At 54.1% G+C, this 17,556-nt stretch overlaps 1 protein-coding gene across 1 annotated transcript in view; it reads right to left on the bottom strand.

Annotated features, from left to right (window-relative positions):
- Positions 1-392: 392 nt before the first annotated feature.
- The window catches only part of ATOH8 (atonal bHLH transcription factor 8), a 33,771-nt gene continuing 16,607 nt past the window's right edge, over positions 393-17,556 (bottom strand). The window contains exon 3 of the mRNA XM_082642784.1: positions 393-1,476. Within this exon, the coding sequence (XP_082498910.1) occupies positions 1,471-1,476 (6 nt within the window). The 3' untranslated portion in view covers positions 393-1,470. The remainder of the gene's footprint in view (positions 1,477-17,556) is intronic.

The raw sequence follows: 17,556 nt of genomic DNA, 5'->3' as shown, positions 1-17,556 counted from the left end.
GCTAAGAGCACAGGCAGTGGAGTGAGGCCGCCCGGATGTGAGAACTGTTTCCGTCACTGCCTGGCCCTGTCTCCTCCCCTCCTCAGGGTCCTCACCTGTACAATGGGATTAAAAATTCAGTCCCCACCTTGTAAACTCACAGTATGGAGTAAATGAGGCACGAAGCCGAGAACGCTCCTCACATGTTCCTGACCTGGCCTCCCGGTCACTAGTCCAGGCCGAGGCCATGGCGAGGGCCCCACCCCCTTACACACACACACACACACACACACACACACACACACACTGCTCACTTCCTGAAGGGTTCTCAACCTCTCCCTCCCCTCACAACCCTCTCCAACTGACCGGCCAAAGTCCTGGTCACCCACAGAGTCCATCAACACAAGCAAGTGTTTTCTTTACATGTTGGGGCTTTTACTTCAATTTGAAGCAGATGGTTGAGCACAGATGTGAACAGCTTTGGCCTTGTGAGCACAAGGAAGGAACGGGCCTTGACTTTGACCATGCCCACCTCCCCACATACTGGCCCATTCCCCTGGTCCCTTCCTCCCCTCTGCCCCCCTGCACAACCATCAGAGCCCGCCGGCCCCCAGGCAGGGCGCCATCTTGTGTGCCCAGTCAGGAGGGCGGGCCCCTGGCAAGGAGTGGCTGGCTGGACCGGCTGGGGGTCACCTTGGGGCAAGTCCCTGGGGTGAGGTATGGGTGGTCAATATTGCCCCCCACCCTTCCATTCACTTCTCATGATGCTTAGGGCCCAAGAAGGAGCCTGGGCCCAGGGAACATGGGAAAATCAGGGTCAGAGGCCTGGGCAGCCAGCGGGAAGGTGAGGGGGGCCGGGATCTCAGGTCTCGCTCCCCACAGGCGCCCCCAGCCTCCCTATCACAGCCTCCCTATCGCAGATAAGCCAGAAGGCTTATCTGTGTCCAGCCAGCTCGGGGCCCAGCTGTAGAAAGGGAGTTCCGGGTCAGAGGGTCAAGCGCTTCCAACAGTCACCAAACGTCCATCTTTTCCCCGAGCTCCTAGTGGAACTGCTGACTCGTCTTTGGCGTGAGATGGGACCTGGGCAACGGGAGGAGTAAACATCACAGAGCAACAGTGTGGCTTTTCACTAGGGGGTCTTCTCACCCCATGTTGTTCAGTGTCTCTGTCGAATCTTTGGCAATGAATTTCTGCAGCCAGACGGTGGGCCTCAGGCCCGGGCAAGGGGAAGGCTTTGCTCTCCCCGTCCCACCAGGCAGAGAGCAAAGTGCAAAGTCACTGTGGAGTGGTTGCGGGGGTGGGGGGGAGAGGGCGAGGGTGGGGAGAGGGCGAGAGGGGGGCAGGCAAGCTCCTGTCCTGAGAGGTGGTGGTCTGAGCATCCGGTGGCAACTTAGAGAGGACGACAAGGCTGGACTTGGCGAGCTCACCTTCTCCTCAAGCTGGACTGGAAAGAGGGCCCACAGCAGCGTCCTTGGACAAGCCCATGGCCGGTCACTCCTGAAAGAAACAACCAGTGGGAGGACAGGGATACATTAGGAGGTTGGGATTAACATATACACACGACTCTATCTAAAATAGATAATCAACAAGGACCTACTGTAGAGCACAGGGAACTCTACTCAATACTCTGTCATAACCTATATGGGAAAAGAATCTGAAAAAGAATAGATATCTGTATAGATATATTATATATAGATATAAAACTGAATCACTTTGCTGTACACCTGAAACTAACACAACAATGTAAATCAAACATACTCCAATATAAAAAAATAAACTAGGGCTTCCCTGGTGGTGCAGTGGTGGAGAGTCCGCCTGCCGATGCAGGGGACGCGGGTTCGTGCCCCAGTCCGGGAAGATCCCACATGCCGCGGAGCGGCTGGGCCAGTGAGCCATGGCCACTGAGCCTGCACGTCCGGAGCCTGTGCTCCGCAACGGGAGAGGCCACAGCAGTGAGAGGCTCGCGTACCGCAAAAAAAAAAAAAAAAAAGGACAGTGTCCTCAGCTGTAGTAGAAATGAAGTCTGACCTGGAAATTCTAACACAGAAAACAGATGAACACGGTTCTAGTCTATTTGGATCGGGAGAGTACAGGGGACACAGAGAGAGGGGAGCCCAGAGTCTACAGTGTTCCTTCCAACGTGGAGCCTGGGATGCTGTGAGAACCCAGGTGTTCTGGGGCAAATTGGAAAGCCCCTAGGCTAGACTGTCTTTCAGTTCCTTGCAGTCCTGACCTTCAGAAACTTCACTCTGGCAGCTGAACTTGGTGTTGCTCATGAGAAAACTGACCAGAGGGCGTGATTTGCTACAGGAAGGGACCGGAGATGTGAAAAGGTCCTGGGGCTGCCGGGGCTTTAGCTTTGGGCGAGGTCAGAGCTGGTGGGGAGACTCTTCAGGGGCTCCCAGTCCACCCAGAACACGCAGGAGAATAACGGGCATCCATTAACTGGGCACAGCACACCCCTAATACCACAGTTCCAAATCCTTCTCTCCTGTTTCCTGCAACAACCCTGAACAAACAGCTAAGCACTTAGTTTTGAAGCAAAACATCTGTCAGGCACCTCTGACATGCCAGGGAGCTTCTCACGTCCCCAGCTCAGAGGTAAGTGCTACGAGTTGGCAGCGGCACGATTTGAATCCAGATCGGCAGTGTTTATTCTACCACAAAGAGCCTGCTCCTGCTGAAAGGGAGGCTCGGGGAGCCGGGCTGCAGCCAAACCACGAGGCTGGAGGGGCTGCTAACCACAGGCCCTGGTGAGCCTCAGGCCTGGGCGGCACTGGGCAGGCAGCCAAGGTGCGAGGCCGGGGCAAGGCTGGAAGTGAGGTCCAGGGAGGGCGAGGGAGCCCAGCCAGGAGGAGGGAGTGTCCTCCAGCTAACAGAGGCTAAGAAGGGGAAAAGGAAAAGTGAGAGGAGGTAACATCTTGATGTGGTGAATCCAGGCTCACATCCTCCGAGCCCATGGTGCGTGGCTGGCCCCAGCAGGAATCTGCTTTTTGTTACCGAGTCTGAGGAGGAGGATTAAGAAGCGGAAAGGAAACCCGTGGGGATGGCACTGGGTCTGTGGTCCACGGGGTGATTTACAGCCGCGTCATCCCGGCGCTGGCTGCCTGGGCGGGCCCTGCCGAGGACTGGCCCGGAGTTCCTCCCTTGTTCAGTCTGCCTGCGGTCAGGGAAGGCACGGAAGGCTGGGGCAGCTGAAGCCATCCCACTGGCTGCCCTGTAAAGGCGGCCGCCTGGCCGGGCCCAGCCCCAAGCCCTCAGTCGGCTCTCAGACTCCACTGAAGCCATGGCTGCCACCCAAGAGCGAGGGAGACAGGGGTTCCTCTTGCCAAGGCTGACCTGCAGTTCTCAACCCCACCCTTTCCCTAACGTCTACACTGGACCTGCGTTCCCACCACCCACCTTGGTCCAGGAATGCCAGCACATGCATCATCCGTCCAAGGAAGCCTTATGTCAACTGGAGCGTGGCGGGAAGAACACTGGGAGGCCTTAGGTGCCACGATCTTTTTTGCAATTAATCAACTGTGTGACCTTGGGGAACTGACTCTCCCTCTCTGTGCTTTAATTCCTTCACCTGTACGGCAAGTACATGTACATGGATTAGCACTGCCCAAAGGGTGCTCTTCAGAACACTAGCCAGGTGAGGTATATCCCATGAGTTTGGGAAACATCACAGACCTCGGCCCTACTTTGGAAAGTCACTGTGTCTATGAACATATTAAAGTCTCTGAAAAGTCCTACAGTAAAGAAATTCGTGTGGCTTTACTTACCCAGTGTTTTCCCAACCCATTAGACTGTGTGACTGCAACCGCACTGCGAGCAGTAGAAACTCACTCTGCTCTTCCCGTTATTTAAGGCTGCACAAGGGCATTTCAGAGGGGCCGGGGGAAAGTCTCAGGAAAGTCTGTGAACCTCAGTAGGGGCAATGGGCCCAATCTCTCAGAATCCCAACCCCAAACACCCAGTGAAGGCAGTCAGTTGTTCCAGCCTCAGTCAGATTTCTTCCCCTAGACCAATCTGGTGTGGCTGAGAGACCGGAGACAAACCTACCTATGCTATCCCTTCAGAAGAGGTGGGGTATGTGTGTGTGTGTGCGTGTGCGCATGCATGTAGGTGTAGGTGTGGACGTGTATGTGTGTGCACACACACATGCAAGCATAACTGCAAATACAGGGGAGAGGGCTGGACATACTCCCCACTGTGACAACCACACCACAGACCCCCTTCTCATGTAACTCCTGGCAACATCCTGCTTGGGTCCATGCGAGAAGCACAGCTTGAAAGGGCCTCTGGCTCTGGCCTTTTGTGGGTGGTGTTCCCACTGCGGCCAAGCCTCTGATTATGGCTGGGTAAGGCTCTCACCGTCCTGAGGAGCCCCCTGCAGCATGACCCCTCCACACAAAAGATGCCCTTTAAACCCAGGTCTTGCTGCTCACTAATGTAAACTTTAAAAATGACTAGACAAGACGTCTCCCAGGTCCCTTTCAGCAGGTCTGAGGTGCTGAGTCCGACTGAAGTGATTTGGTCAGGGTGACACAGTGTCTGGGTTGATCACATTCAGAAATCATCTTTTTTTCTTTTTTGGCCACAGCATGGCATTCAGGATCTTAGTTCCCCAACCAGGGATCAAACCGCGCCCTCGGCAGTGAAAGTGCAGAGTCCTAACCACTGGACCGCCAGGGAATTCCCAGGAATCATCTTTTTTTTTTTTTTTTTTTTTTTTTGCGGTACGCGGGCCTCTCACTGTAGTGGCCTCTCCCGTTGCGGAGCACAGGCTCCAGACGCGCAGGCTCAGCGGTCATGGCTCACGGGCCCAGCCGCTCCGTGGCATGCGGGATCTTCCTGGACCGGGGCACGAACCCGTGTCCCCTGCATCAGCAGGAGGACCCTCAACCACCGCGCCATCTGGGAAGCCCCAGAAATCATCTTTTTATCTGCTCACTCATTTGTGGTCAGAATGTCAGCTCCACAATGGCAGGGACATGGTCGTTTTGTTCGCTGCTATAGCCCCAGAGCGTAGAACAGTCTGGACACACAGTAGCATCTCAATAAGTATTTGTTATTTGTTGGACGTGTGAATAAATATTTCCAGTTACCAGGCATTTTATTTACTGTAGCATTTAAGTACCACCAGATATGTTTCCTATTTCAAATGTAACACTGAGCATTTTTGTAACTGTGCCTATGCTTTAGGGGAACTTTTGGTAATTGTTGTGAACCCAGGAACAATGTTGTATCTTTCTGCTTTTGTTCACTTCCAGTTTTTAAATTTCTAATTATACCTCCTCTGCTTACTAAGTTTGTCCCTGGCTTTAAGTGGATTGGTTTCCTCTCGTCATCACTTCTGTGCGCTGCAGGGTAATTTTATCACTTTGGGGGCATTTAAAAAAAGCGATTATTTCTGCCTATAAGTTATTTTACCTTTTAAGTTCATTTTCAGTCACTTCACCTATTTAACTTTTTTTTTTTTTTTTTTTGCGGTATGCGGGCCTCTCACTGTTGTGGCCTCTCCCGTTGCAGAGCACAGGCTCCGGACGCGCAGGCTCAGCGGCCATGGCTCACGGGCCCAGCCACTCCGCGGCATGTGGGATCTTCCCGGACCGGGGCACGAACCCGTGTCCCCTGCATCGGCAGGTGGACTCTCAACCACTGCGCCACCAGGGAAGCCCTATTTAACCATTTTTGACTGTTTTCAAATCATACATCTTTCTGTATTTAAGCAATCTGTATACAGCCTTCTATGTGTAGAAAAAGACATCAAATGGGATTGAAATCCTGAGTTTTTTGTTTTTTATGGTTTGTCCTAAAAGGAGCAGTCAGATTGAAATGTTACTTTAAAATTAAAATATAAAAGACAAGCAGCGAGGGCATGGGAGAAGTCTTTTTCAAGACCCACACTATCAGGCATTATTCTACCTTTCACTTTTACGTACACCAATATATGGGCTAGAAAGAGTTTGGTTCTAAATGCTGACCACTAGGGTTCATCTTGGCCCCAAAGTCAGTGGGACTCTGGGGCCCTGGGTAGGCTGGTTGATCTCTCAAAGCCTCTGTTTACTCATCTTTAAAATGAGCACAGGGGAGGGATAAACTGTGAGATCGGGATTGACATATACACCTATTATATATAAAATAGGTAACTAATAAGGACCTACTGTACAGCACAGGGAACTCTACTCAATCCTCTGTAATGACCTATATGAGAAAAGAATCTGAAAAAAAGTGGATATATGTATATGTATAACTGATCCACTTTTCTGTACACCTGAAACTAACACAACATTGCGAATCAATTATACTCCAGTAAAAATTAAAAAAATAAAATTAAAAATATAAAATGAGCACAGTAATAGTATCCACTTTCTAGCTCAGTTGCAAAGAATCAATGGGACAAGAGAGCCACATTCCCAGCAGGGCCTGGTACACAGTGTAAGCATCAGCTCCCATTCCTGCAAAGAGCTGGGTCCTTGGTGTGATTCACTGGTGTTTGAAAACATAAAATGGCATCATAGGCTGAAAAGTCTCAAAAGAAGTAACCAGAAATAGTCATATGGAACCAACTGTCATCTTGGCCAATCTGCTTTAGACGAATTCTTTTTTAAAAATAAGCACAACTATTAAATTACTTAAGTCACATCCATGACGAATGAATAACCAAAGTGTGGTATATTCATACAATGGAATATTATTCAGCCATAAAAAGGAATGAAGTTCTGACACATGACAGAACTTGGATGAACCTTGAAAACAGTGAAAGGAGCCAGACACAAAAGCCCACGTATTACATGATTCCATTCACATGAAATGTCCAGAACAGGGAAATCCACAGATTAGTGGTTGCCTAGGGCTGGGAGGGAGAAGGAGACTGCTAAAGCATATGGGGTTTCTTTGGGGGTTGATGAAAATGCTCTAAAATTGGCTGGGGTGATGGCCACATTTTAGTGAAAAAACTAAAAAAATCATTGAATTGTACACTTTAAATGGGTAAACTATAATCTCAATAAAAACGTTAAAGTTCTTGGGGCTTCCCTGGTGGCGCAATGGTTAAGAATCCGCCTGCCAACGCAGGGGACAGGGGTTCGAGCCCTAGTCCGGGAAGATCCCACATGTGGCGGAGCAACTAAGCCCGTGCACCACACTACTGACCCTGTGTGCCACAACTACTGAAGCCCGCGCACCTAGAGCCCGTGCTCCACAACAAGAGAAGCCACCGCAATGAGAAGCCCGCGCACCGCAACGAAGAGTCGTCCCCACTCGCCACAACTAGAGAAAGCCCGCGCACAGCAACGAAGACCCAATGCAGCCATAAATAAATAAATAAATTTACAATAAAAAAACTGTTAAAATTTTTGTAAACGCATAAGTAGTATTTGTTAATTATAGAAAAGTTAGAAAACACAGAAGAGTGAACAGAAGAAAACCATCTAAATCACCTCCATCTCCCTGATGAGAGAAACCATGATAGTGCTGGGTGATTGCTGTTCCACATACTTTTCCTTTTTTTTTTCCTAGTTGATATACAATGCTGTGTTGGTTTCAACTGTAGAGCAAAGTGATTCCATTATATATATATACATATATATGTACATATATATATTCTTTTTAGATTCTTTTCGATTATAGGTTATTACAAGACATTGAATATAGTTCCCTGTGCTATATACAGTAGGTCCTCACTGTTTATCTCTTTTATATATAGTAGTGCATATCTGTTAATTCCAAACTCCTAATTTATCCCTTCCCACCCTTTTCCCCTTCAGTAACCATAAGTTTGTTTTCTATGCCTTTGAGTCTGTTTTTGTTGTGTAAATAAATTCGTTTGTATCATTTTTAAGATTCTACCAATAAGTGATATCATATGGTATTTGTCTTTCTCTGTCTGACTTGCTTCACTTAGTATGATCATCTCTAGGTCCATCCATCCACATACTTTTCCTATGCGTAGGCAGACCTATGTTGGATTTCATGGGAGTGAAATCAGCTTGTGCAAACTGCACGGCAAGCTGATGTTTGTGTTTTCTCCAACACTCCAGCCCATACATCTTTGCATCTGGCAGATCTGCTTCCACATCGCCAAGGGCCAGGCTCTGCTGAGGTTATTCTGGGCACAAGCATAGGCCTGGGCTTCTGGCCTCCAAACTTCCCAGGGAACTGGAAGCAGGTATGGACCAGCCCACCCCCAGCGCCTCCCGCCTCGCCTGGCCTGGGCGCCACGGGTGACAGGCAGGAAATTTATGAGCAGTTGGAGCTGGCTGCTCTTTGCTGAGGGCGGGAACATAAGTGTGAATCAACGACCACACTGTGTCCAGGCTGGGAGGGCTCTCAAGGTGCCAGGATCTAAGAGTTGCAAAGTTATAGCCGGAGCCCCTTGTGAGCCAGGAGAATACGCCTGGGGACCATGAACTGGGGGAAAAATTCATTTAGTCATCAAAGATTTATTGAGTTCCTCCTTTCAGCTCTGTGACAGGCATCAGGGTTGGAGGCCCTGCCCTGCAGCAGCTTACAGTCTAACCCCAGGGCAAAGCAGAAACCACCAAAATGCTATCCTGGTAAATGCTGTCGAGTCACCTCTTCCCCCTGCCCACCCCGTGTCCTTCCAGGCCACTCATCAGAGAAGTGAATACGATTGCCAGGGGCTCCCGGCTACAGGGTGCAGATTGCTTCCTGCTAGGAGGACGTCCTGCCCTGCTGGCCCAGGTCAGGAGCAATGGTGGCTCCAGCAGTCTAAAGCGCTCGCTGACTGAGGCCAACATTTATGTTCAGACCTCAGGGTCAGTCAAGGACATGCAGAAGAACTTTCCTACTGTAGGAAACAACCACTGAGTAACACTGGGGACCCCTCCTGTGCTAAGATGCTGGAGCTGGAGCTGGGACCCAGGCACCCGGGCCAGCACTAAGAGAGCACCGTCCAGTCCCGGGCGTCCCCTGTGTTCCAGTACAGCCTTGCTCGGAGTTACTTCCGCCCACGGGAACGGAGGCTCCAGGAGGGCAGGGCTCTGCTGGCTGTGTCCCTGCTGTGTCCCCAGTCCAGGACAATGGGGGCTCCAGTCCAGCTGCCTGCCCCGAGACCCACCTCACTGCAGTCTGGGGAAATGTGTTTCCCCTCTGAAGCCTCCAAGCACTTCATACCGACTCCTCCTATACCTCTCTGTGCTCGAGTTAGGGTTGGTGCAACTGCCGTCACCCACTTGCTCACCCCACACAGCTCCACCACGAGCTCCTGAGAGAGGGGGCCAGGTCATCCTCGGCTCCCTGTCCCCCCAGGCCTGGGGACAGAAGTCAGTGAATTGGCTGAGGGCAGCCTCGTCCGGAGCCCAACACACTCCTTTGCGTGTGCGGTTGTACAGTCCTTGGGAGGTGCTGTTGCCGCTTCCATTTTGCAGATGGGGAAGTGGAGGCCCTAGGTCACATGCTAGGATGCAGCAGAGCAAGGCAGACCCCTCAGTCCCTAGAGGATTCGGCTTCTTCACTGGCAATCGGCACTAGAAAGTCCTCAAGCCGTCCCCCCAGCTGCCACCTTTCTTGGTGCTAAGAACATCTCAGCCTTCATCCCCTGGGGCCTAAGGGAAGGTGGGAGGCCCCGTGCTCGCAGAGCCGGGCCAGAGCTCAGAGGGAGAACCCGCGCCTGCAGGGGACGGGCAGGGAGACCCCAGGCGCCGCCGGGCCGACCCTCCTCGGGCTGCAGGCGGACAATCTCTGCTTCTCTCTCCGTGCTCCAGCCGCGTCTCTGTGCCAGCTCCCTCTTGGCCCCCCCTCTGCTTCTCTCTCCACGTCTGTCAGCCTATCTGCCTTTCTTGGTCCCCACCTCACCCCACCCACAGTACAGGGCACGGCAAGGGCCGAGCTGGCCTGGGTGAGGCCTGAGGCCCAGCTGCTGCAGCTTCCCATCTGGCTGCTGTTGTCCAGCCAATTCCACTTCTCTGCACGCTGCCCGTCCAGACCCCAGCAGCTCAAGGAGCTCCTGCCCTCGCCCCATAGCCAGAGAAGGCACCCGGGCCGGAGGGCAGCCGACAGCTGGGCAGACAGGTGGCCCAGCCAGGTGAGGAAGGCCCTGCTCCCTGGAAGGGTCCCTCGGGCCCCGACTCATGACCCTCACACACGCGCCCCCCCCCGCCAACACTACACATATACACACACCCCCAACCACAGTGTCGGGGGTCCCCGGGGCCCCCATCGTGCTTCTGCATATCTCTGTGCCTCCCCTCTCCCCAATCCTTTTTTTTTTAATTTAATTTATTTTGGCTGCCTCGGGTCTTAGTTGTGGCACACAGGATCTTCGCTGCAGCATGCGGGAACTTCAGTTGCAGCATGCGAACTCTTAGTTGTGGCCCGTGGGATCTAGTTCCCTGACCAGGGATCGAACCTAGGCCCCCTGCATTGGGAGCGCAGAGCCTTAGCCACTGGACCACCAGGGAAGTCCCTCCCCTCCCCTCCCCAATCCTTATAGCAAAGCGACAGTAGGAGTGATGGGGCACCAGCCAGACAAGCCAATTCATGCTAAGGTGCTGGCCCACAAGCCTTTGCAAAGCCCACAGCATGTCTTCAGGAGACCCCCAGGAAGAGTCTAGCTGTGGATATTTCAGGATCAGTGGGGGCAATAATGGGGTGGCTGGGAGAGGCCACGAGGTCCCTGGACAGCCCAAAAAACCAAATGATTTCTGAAAAAAGTGTGCAAACCCCTCCTCTGCCCCCCCCCATCGTCCCTAAGCCCCTCATAGCTAGATTCTGGAGCTACCGTGGGATTCGGGAAAGGGTAGGACATCTCTGGTCAGGGCTCTTTACTCACCACCACCCTGACCGTCAGTGACACCACAAAAGTACTGGGAAGAGAAACGGATCTTTCACCCACACACACACTTAAGCGCATGTACATACACTCCCTGACGTACAGCACCCTCACTGACGCAGTGCGGCGTAGTGGTTAGATATGCTGGCTATGGCATCAGACAGCCTCTGGTGAATCCTGACATCCCCATTCCACCAGCCGTGGGACTCTGATCAGTTACTTAACCTCTCTGTGCTCGGTTTCTCCACCTATAAAATGGCAATAGTAGTCTACTGTCTGAGGTTGAAGAGAAGATTAAAGATCACAAAGGCTGAGAAGCCAAGCACTCAGGGTTAGGCAGCCACGTGTCAGTACACACACGTGTGTATGTATGTGTGTGGGGGGTCTCCCCCCATTTGCACGTCAGCTCATCAAGGCAGGAACTGTGTCTCCTCATCAGGTGGCCGGGGCCCCACTGGGGACACGGCAGAGAGGAGCTAGCTGCCCATGAGATTATGTGGAAGACAGCTAGAAACGCCTCACTTGCTTGGGCTTTCACGCTTCCATTCATTCGGCAAACATGTACTGAGTGTTCAGACTGTGCCTGGCTCCATTCGGAGCATGGGGGGCCCCCCGCAGTGAGCAAACTAGACAAGGACCCCGACCCCCCCAGCGCTGCCCCCGCAGAAGAACGAGCCCCTGAGCAGGAGCGAGTTTCCCTAGAGAAAGGAAGCCGTGTGTTTTCTGTGCCCAAACAGCTTGGACAGGTCCCAGTTCCCAATAATTGATGCACTTCCCTGCATTCTCCGTCAGACGCTACTGGATGTACTTCAGCTTCCTCTTGACAACTCAAGGTCAAGCCCGGGAACGTCAGTCTACAGAAGACTCCCCAGGTCCTTGAGGCTTCTGGGGCCCTTTACCCCGACACTAAATGGCTCCAAGCCTCTTGGCTCTTCTGAGCCCCTGGTGTTGCTTTTTCTGTTCTCTGTTTCTTCCCACGCCAGCAGGCCACTGGCTGTGATTCTGGGGGCTGTCACTGCACCTGCTCCAGGAGCTGGTCTCCTGGTGGTTTCTGCTCAGCTGCTCTGACGTGAGCCTGCAGGGAGTCAGGCTTGTAAGAACTGTGCGCAGAGCTGAGCACAGTGGGCTCCGAAGAAGGTCCTGCAGGGCTCTCCTGTGAGCTTTCCTGCCTGGCCTTTGTGTCGTTCAGCCTGAGTTCCAAAGGGTGGGGCCTTTGTTTTGTTCTCCAAAGTGACCCAGCACCTAAAACAATGCCTGGCACATAGTAAACACTCAAAACTGTTTATTCTTAAATAAATGTACAGCGTCCTTCAAGCTTAATTCATCTTTCTCTGCTTCTGTTGAATAAATGAAGCACCACTGCGTGTATACGTGGAGGGGGTGGGTGCCCAAGTGGATCCTGACCCCTGGGGGAGAGGGGAAGTTCTGAAACCCTTGAAGACCTCCGGGCACCTCCCCAGTGCCAGACACTCAGTCCACCATGTGGGAGGCCCTCCATCTGATCCTGGCAGACAGTGCCTACAGATGCCCCAACAAACCTGCACACACACACACACACACACACAGAGCAGAAGGACAGACTCGGTGTCTGCTGCCTGGCAACAGAGTCAAGTCCACCCAGTCTAAGTCCCTGGGTGGGGAGGGGACACTCGAGGTCCCTCTGCCAACCTTCCGGATGGACAGCAGTGTCCTCCAGGAGCCCCGGTGACTGCGTAGTGCATCCAGTTGATGTGGCCCTTTCATGGCCATCATTTCCTTGAACCCTCCTCACCCACGGACATTTCTATCCATGTCTCATGAGGAAAGCGAAGCCTGGAGAAGGCAAGTGCCCGAGCTGACAGAGCTCATGAGTGGCTGCGCTGAGACAGACCCACGTCACTGCTAGACCCCCTCACCTTGGGAGAACAGAGAGCAGCGATGGTCTAGATTCAGGAGCACTTGTTTCACGGGGCTGGATGAGCCTAGGTCCTGCCTGGCGCCACCCAGCTGTGTGGCACTGAGTGACTTCACCTCCCTGGGTCCCAGCCTCCTCATCTAGCTCCCATGGTTAGTGATGTGGATCTCAGGAGGTCACTGCAAAACTCAGGAGGATAAGAGGCATGAGAAGGCTCTGCAAACTGAAAAGCACTGTGCAGAGGGACCAGGTCACCAGGGGCCTGGCCTAGTCACCTAGGTTCTCTGAACCCCAGTGCTGTCAACTGAAAACAGGGCTACTGGCCCTCACTTTGCAGGGCTGGGGGGAGGAGTAGGTAAACTCGCAGAGGTGGGGTTCTGACACTGTGGTTGAGGTTATGACATTGGTCAGCCCCGTTGGGAAGAAAACCACTCGGTCAAAAATCAGGGTCAACTTTCCACGGATGAGCCACGTGGCCGTTTACCCTGCTGTCCTCCCGGATGAGAAGCCCCAATGTCCTCCTCAGTTTCAGGGAGAGCATCCCTTCTTCCAGGGCAGGTAGGGGATGTCTGGACAGGACTGACTGAACTGGTGAGGAGAAACGCTCTTCCCGGCATGGCCCTGCCCTGCCTTGGATGTAGCGTGTGGATGAAGTGCTCGGTGCTGTGGCAGCCACTGTGCAGTCATGAGGTAAAGACCAAGAAAGAAGCCCGAAGCTTTAGCATCACCAGAGCCTTGGAGCCAGGGAACAGTCTCCTCACTTCACCTTTCCTAACTGTAAGAAACAGGAGCCCTGTTAGTTTAAGCTGCTGCTAGAGGGGTTTCTGTGATCTGGAATGCAAAGCTTTCTGCACTGATTCAAGGCAACAAAAGCCCAAACTCCCAAACTCCCCAAACAGGAGCCTGGGGGAGCCCAGGGGCACTTCCCTGTCTGTGTCCTAAAGCCCCTAGTTCACTCTTCCCTAGAGTCTTTGCCTTCAGCTCAGGAATATTCAGCCCCAGCGTGCGTGGATTTTCGTGGAAGGAATGCTGTGCATTGTTTGGCAGCTTCCTCTGTGCCAGGAGCTGGGACACAAAGATGAAACGGCTGACAGTCTAGCTAGAGAGGTGTACTGAACACACACTGTGTGATATAATGTAATGTAGTATAGAGTTTTAATATCACATAATTTATCAGGTAACATATCACCTAAAAATATAATATAGTGACATAAAATGAGCTCTAAAATCTCACATAATAGAGTATCACATACTATATCATGACTTCATACTGTATCATAGGATGCTCTCCTGAATTAGACTCCACACACCCCTATGGTAAGGGCAGGGAGGTGGCCATGCTATGGGGCCCTGAGGTGGAGGCTGGGGTAGGGGTCAGGGAGGGCTTCCAGGAGGAGCTAAGCCTTCCAGAATGAGCAGGACTTAGCCAGCCAGACAGGGTACAAGGGCATTCCAGGCAGAAGGGACGGCATGAGCACAGAGGCCAAAAATAGCCCCTCTGGGCGAGGAGTTCCGCGTTGATGGAGTGTAAACTGGGATACCGGGGGTGACCGGCTGGAGCCAGGTCACTTGGGGGGAGGGGCAGGTGCCCTGTCAGGGAGTCTGGCCTCTACCCTTGGCCCGTGGAGAGCCCCTGAGGGGTCCTGAGCAGGGGGAGTGAGGCAGTCAGACCTGGCTCTCAGCAGAGCTGCTGGGAGGGGCTCAGGTGGGTACGAACTGAGCCAGGGAGCAGCTGCGCGGCAGGGCCAGGCCCCAGGTGGCCGTGAAGTCTGGGCAGAGAACTAAGCACCGTGAAGGCAGAAAAGGCTCCCTGCTTCACCCTCTAGAAACATTTATACTAGGAGGTCAAGAAGGCAGGGACTTACACCTTCCCCTAGAACCAGCCTCCGGTCTGCAGGGGCAGGTAGAAAAAGACGACCAGGGCCTGCTGGCGCCCCCTGTGCCAGGCGATCCACTGTGCCAGGGGCAGGGCTTCAAGGCTGGGCAGTGGGCAGGACAGGCCTGGTCACTCCAGTGGGAGGGCAGCCCTGCCCTCCATTCTCCTCCCACTGCTCCTCTGGAAGCCCCAGGGCTGGAAAGCAAGTTCTGGTCACTGGTCGGACCGCACATCATCACCAGGGGCCTGGGGCCAGCGGCCACTCCTCCTTCCCCAGGCCCTCCTCACCTTTGGCTCCACGGGGACCAACTTCTCAGGCAGGAGACACGGGAGGGAGGACAGGGTTCACAAAACAGTGTCACATCCTTTGAGCCACTGACCCCTGGATAGGTGGGCAGTCAGGCTGGCGTCTCCCGGATACGACACTTGAGCAAGGCCACCCAGTTACGCAGCCCCCTGGGCAGAGACGAGAGCAGCTTCAGAGTCCAGACTGGGTAGCTGCCCACCAAGGCCTTAGCAGGGAGGGGGGATCTCGGCCCATGCCCAGCCCTGCAGACGGGGAGATTAATGGCCCTGAAATTGTGATAAACTTATATATATTTTGTCCTGCCAGAGCTGCCACCTCTCCAACCGAAAGTGGGAAGAGAGGAGAAAGGAGTGAAGTACGGCCCCTGAGTGAAGCGCAGATGAAACGCCCTCCAAAGCCCGAGCCTCCGCTTGTGAGGACCGGCCACCCGTAGCGATGTGGACGACAGGCTTTCTCCACTGCTGGGGTGAGGGGGAGCCGAGCTTCTGGGTCTCACGGGACAGCGTTGGGGCAGGCAGTGAAAAAGCGGTGCCGGAACTGAGAAAGGAAAGGGGAAGCCCCCAGTCCCCTGCTCCTGCCCCGTGACTCCCCCATGAGGTCACGCCCATCTGACACCTGGGAGGTGTCCCTCTCCCCACCTCCACCTGGCAGCCCTGGGCCTGACTCTCAGCTCCCCCTCAGGGGTCCAGGAGGGGGTGAGGAAGGTGGCCAGGCCTTGCCCTCCCCTCCCCACCGCCGCCAACGCTGGCCTCCCAGCTGCCAGCCCTGCCCCAGCACACCCCAAGGGCCCCACTCAGGCCACCCGGTGACTGCTCCCAGGAGGTGCCCAGATTCCAGGCAGACATCTCCCAGAAGTTTCTGGCGGTGGCGGCGGTTCTTAAAAAAGGCTTCCTGTCATACTGCAATCAGCTGAGGCGCCAAGCGCTGAGCGTTTCATTAATGCCACTGCCGTCCCAGAGGGTCTCCGCGTTGCCTTCTGATGAGTTGACGGCAGTCTCTGCACCCTCTCTGCCCCCGACGCTTCCTCGGGTTGACGACTTTCTGCTGCCCTGCCCACACTGTGCCCTCCCGGGCACCTTCTTTCTGCCCCGTCTCCTCCAGCCCGGGTTTTATGAAAAGAGTCACTTCTAACCATCTCCCATTGCAAGAGCTTTGAGAAGGAAAAACAGTTTGACAGCGTCCAGGATACCTAATTAGGTGGCCTTCAGGCACCTTAGAGGAGGAAGAAAAGTCACAACTGGTGCAAGAAAGGGAAGAAACACCATTAAAAGAAAACAAGGGGAAACCAAATAAAGAGCAGAGATAAAGAGTCGGGAGAAAACAGCGGCGCCGGAGAAACACGGATTCCAGCCGCCAACTTTTACGGCGTCCAGCCCTGTTATTCATAAGCGGGTTTCCTCTCTCACAAAGGACCTTTTGCACGGTTTTCCCTGCTGCCTTCAAACCAGCTGCTTGTGCTGTTGTAATCCTGAGAGATGATGAGGCTCTGAAAGGGTTTTTTGGGAACAGATGGCCAGGGGAGAGCTGGGGAATGTGCCAGCAGAGCGCTGGGCGGGCTGCCAGGGCCTGCGGTGACTGAGTGCTTGGGCTTCCAGCTCGCGTGCTTTCCCTGCCCTCTGCCCTCCGTGGCGCCAGCAGGCCTTCCCAGCGAGCGCTCGGAACATCTGGAGTCTGGGGCTGCCAGGAGGGGGGGCCGCGGCGGCCGGGCGGGGGACCCTCTGTTCCAGCGGAGCTCCCAGGGCCTCGCCACCAGGCCCGCCTTGTGGAACAGCTAATCAAAACCACAGCGCCCGAATGGGAACCAGGCGCGCTCCCAGCTGCAGCCAGAGGCCGCCAGGGCGACTTAACCCCGTGTCAGGCCTCGCTGGCGGCGGCACTGGGGGCGGGGGGCTGCTGACACCCCCCCACCACCGGCCCGGCCCACCCCTTGCCACCCCCAGCGGTCTGTGGGCTCCCCGCGGCTCAATGGAGCCTGCAAGCGCCGCAGCCGGGCTGCTTACATAAGAGCTGCTGCTCCTGACAAGGCCCTGCACCCGCATTTGCTGGGGGTCCCCGGGCGCAGGCCACCCTGCTGGGCGGTATGTGAGCTTCAGGGCCCGGGCGCAGCTGAAGAGCTCGGAGTTTGGAGGCGAAGAGACACGTGCTCAAAGCAGCTCCACCACTTCCTTGCTGCATGGCCTTGGGCAAGCTACAGCCCTCCTCTTGGCCTCAGTTTCCCCTCCGTGCAATGGGGAAGTGGCACTAACTTGTGGGGTTAGCGTAAAGGGTAGAGATAAAGTATGGGAGGTGCTCGGCACGCAGTGGGCACTCCCCACTCGGTCAGCGCGATTGTTGGTGAGAGTCTGTTTATTAGCATTATTACCACGTACAGCCACACGTTATGCATGTTCTTTGGTATGAATCTGTGAACTTTGAAAGCCCAGGGGTTTCTGGGCTGGCTAGGTGCTTGCCCCCCTTTGATGCAGGGCCAGGGGGTTTGCCCCGAATGCTGGACAAACAGGAGTCTCCCATTCAGAATTATTTGCCCTTATCTGCCTTTTGTCTGGTCATTCATCCACTCCAGGCACTGCCCTTTCCTGAGATGATCCTTCCTGGGATTCCATATGAAGTTGTCACCTTGCGGCTGTAAATTCATGAGATTTCCCTTCTGGCACTGAGAAAAGGCCAGCCCTTTCTCCTACTGGATCTCCTTTAATCCTTCCAGCAAGGTGGCG

This window comes from Mesoplodon mirus (genome assembly GCF_964341445.2).
Source record: "Mesoplodon mirus genome assembly, chromosome: 14".
Lineage (NCBI taxonomy): Eukaryota > Metazoa > Chordata > Mammalia > Artiodactyla > Ziphiidae > Mesoplodon > Mesoplodon mirus.
The sequence above is the reverse complement of the archived record's forward strand: the minus strand, read 5'-3'. Positions and strand labels throughout refer to the sequence as shown.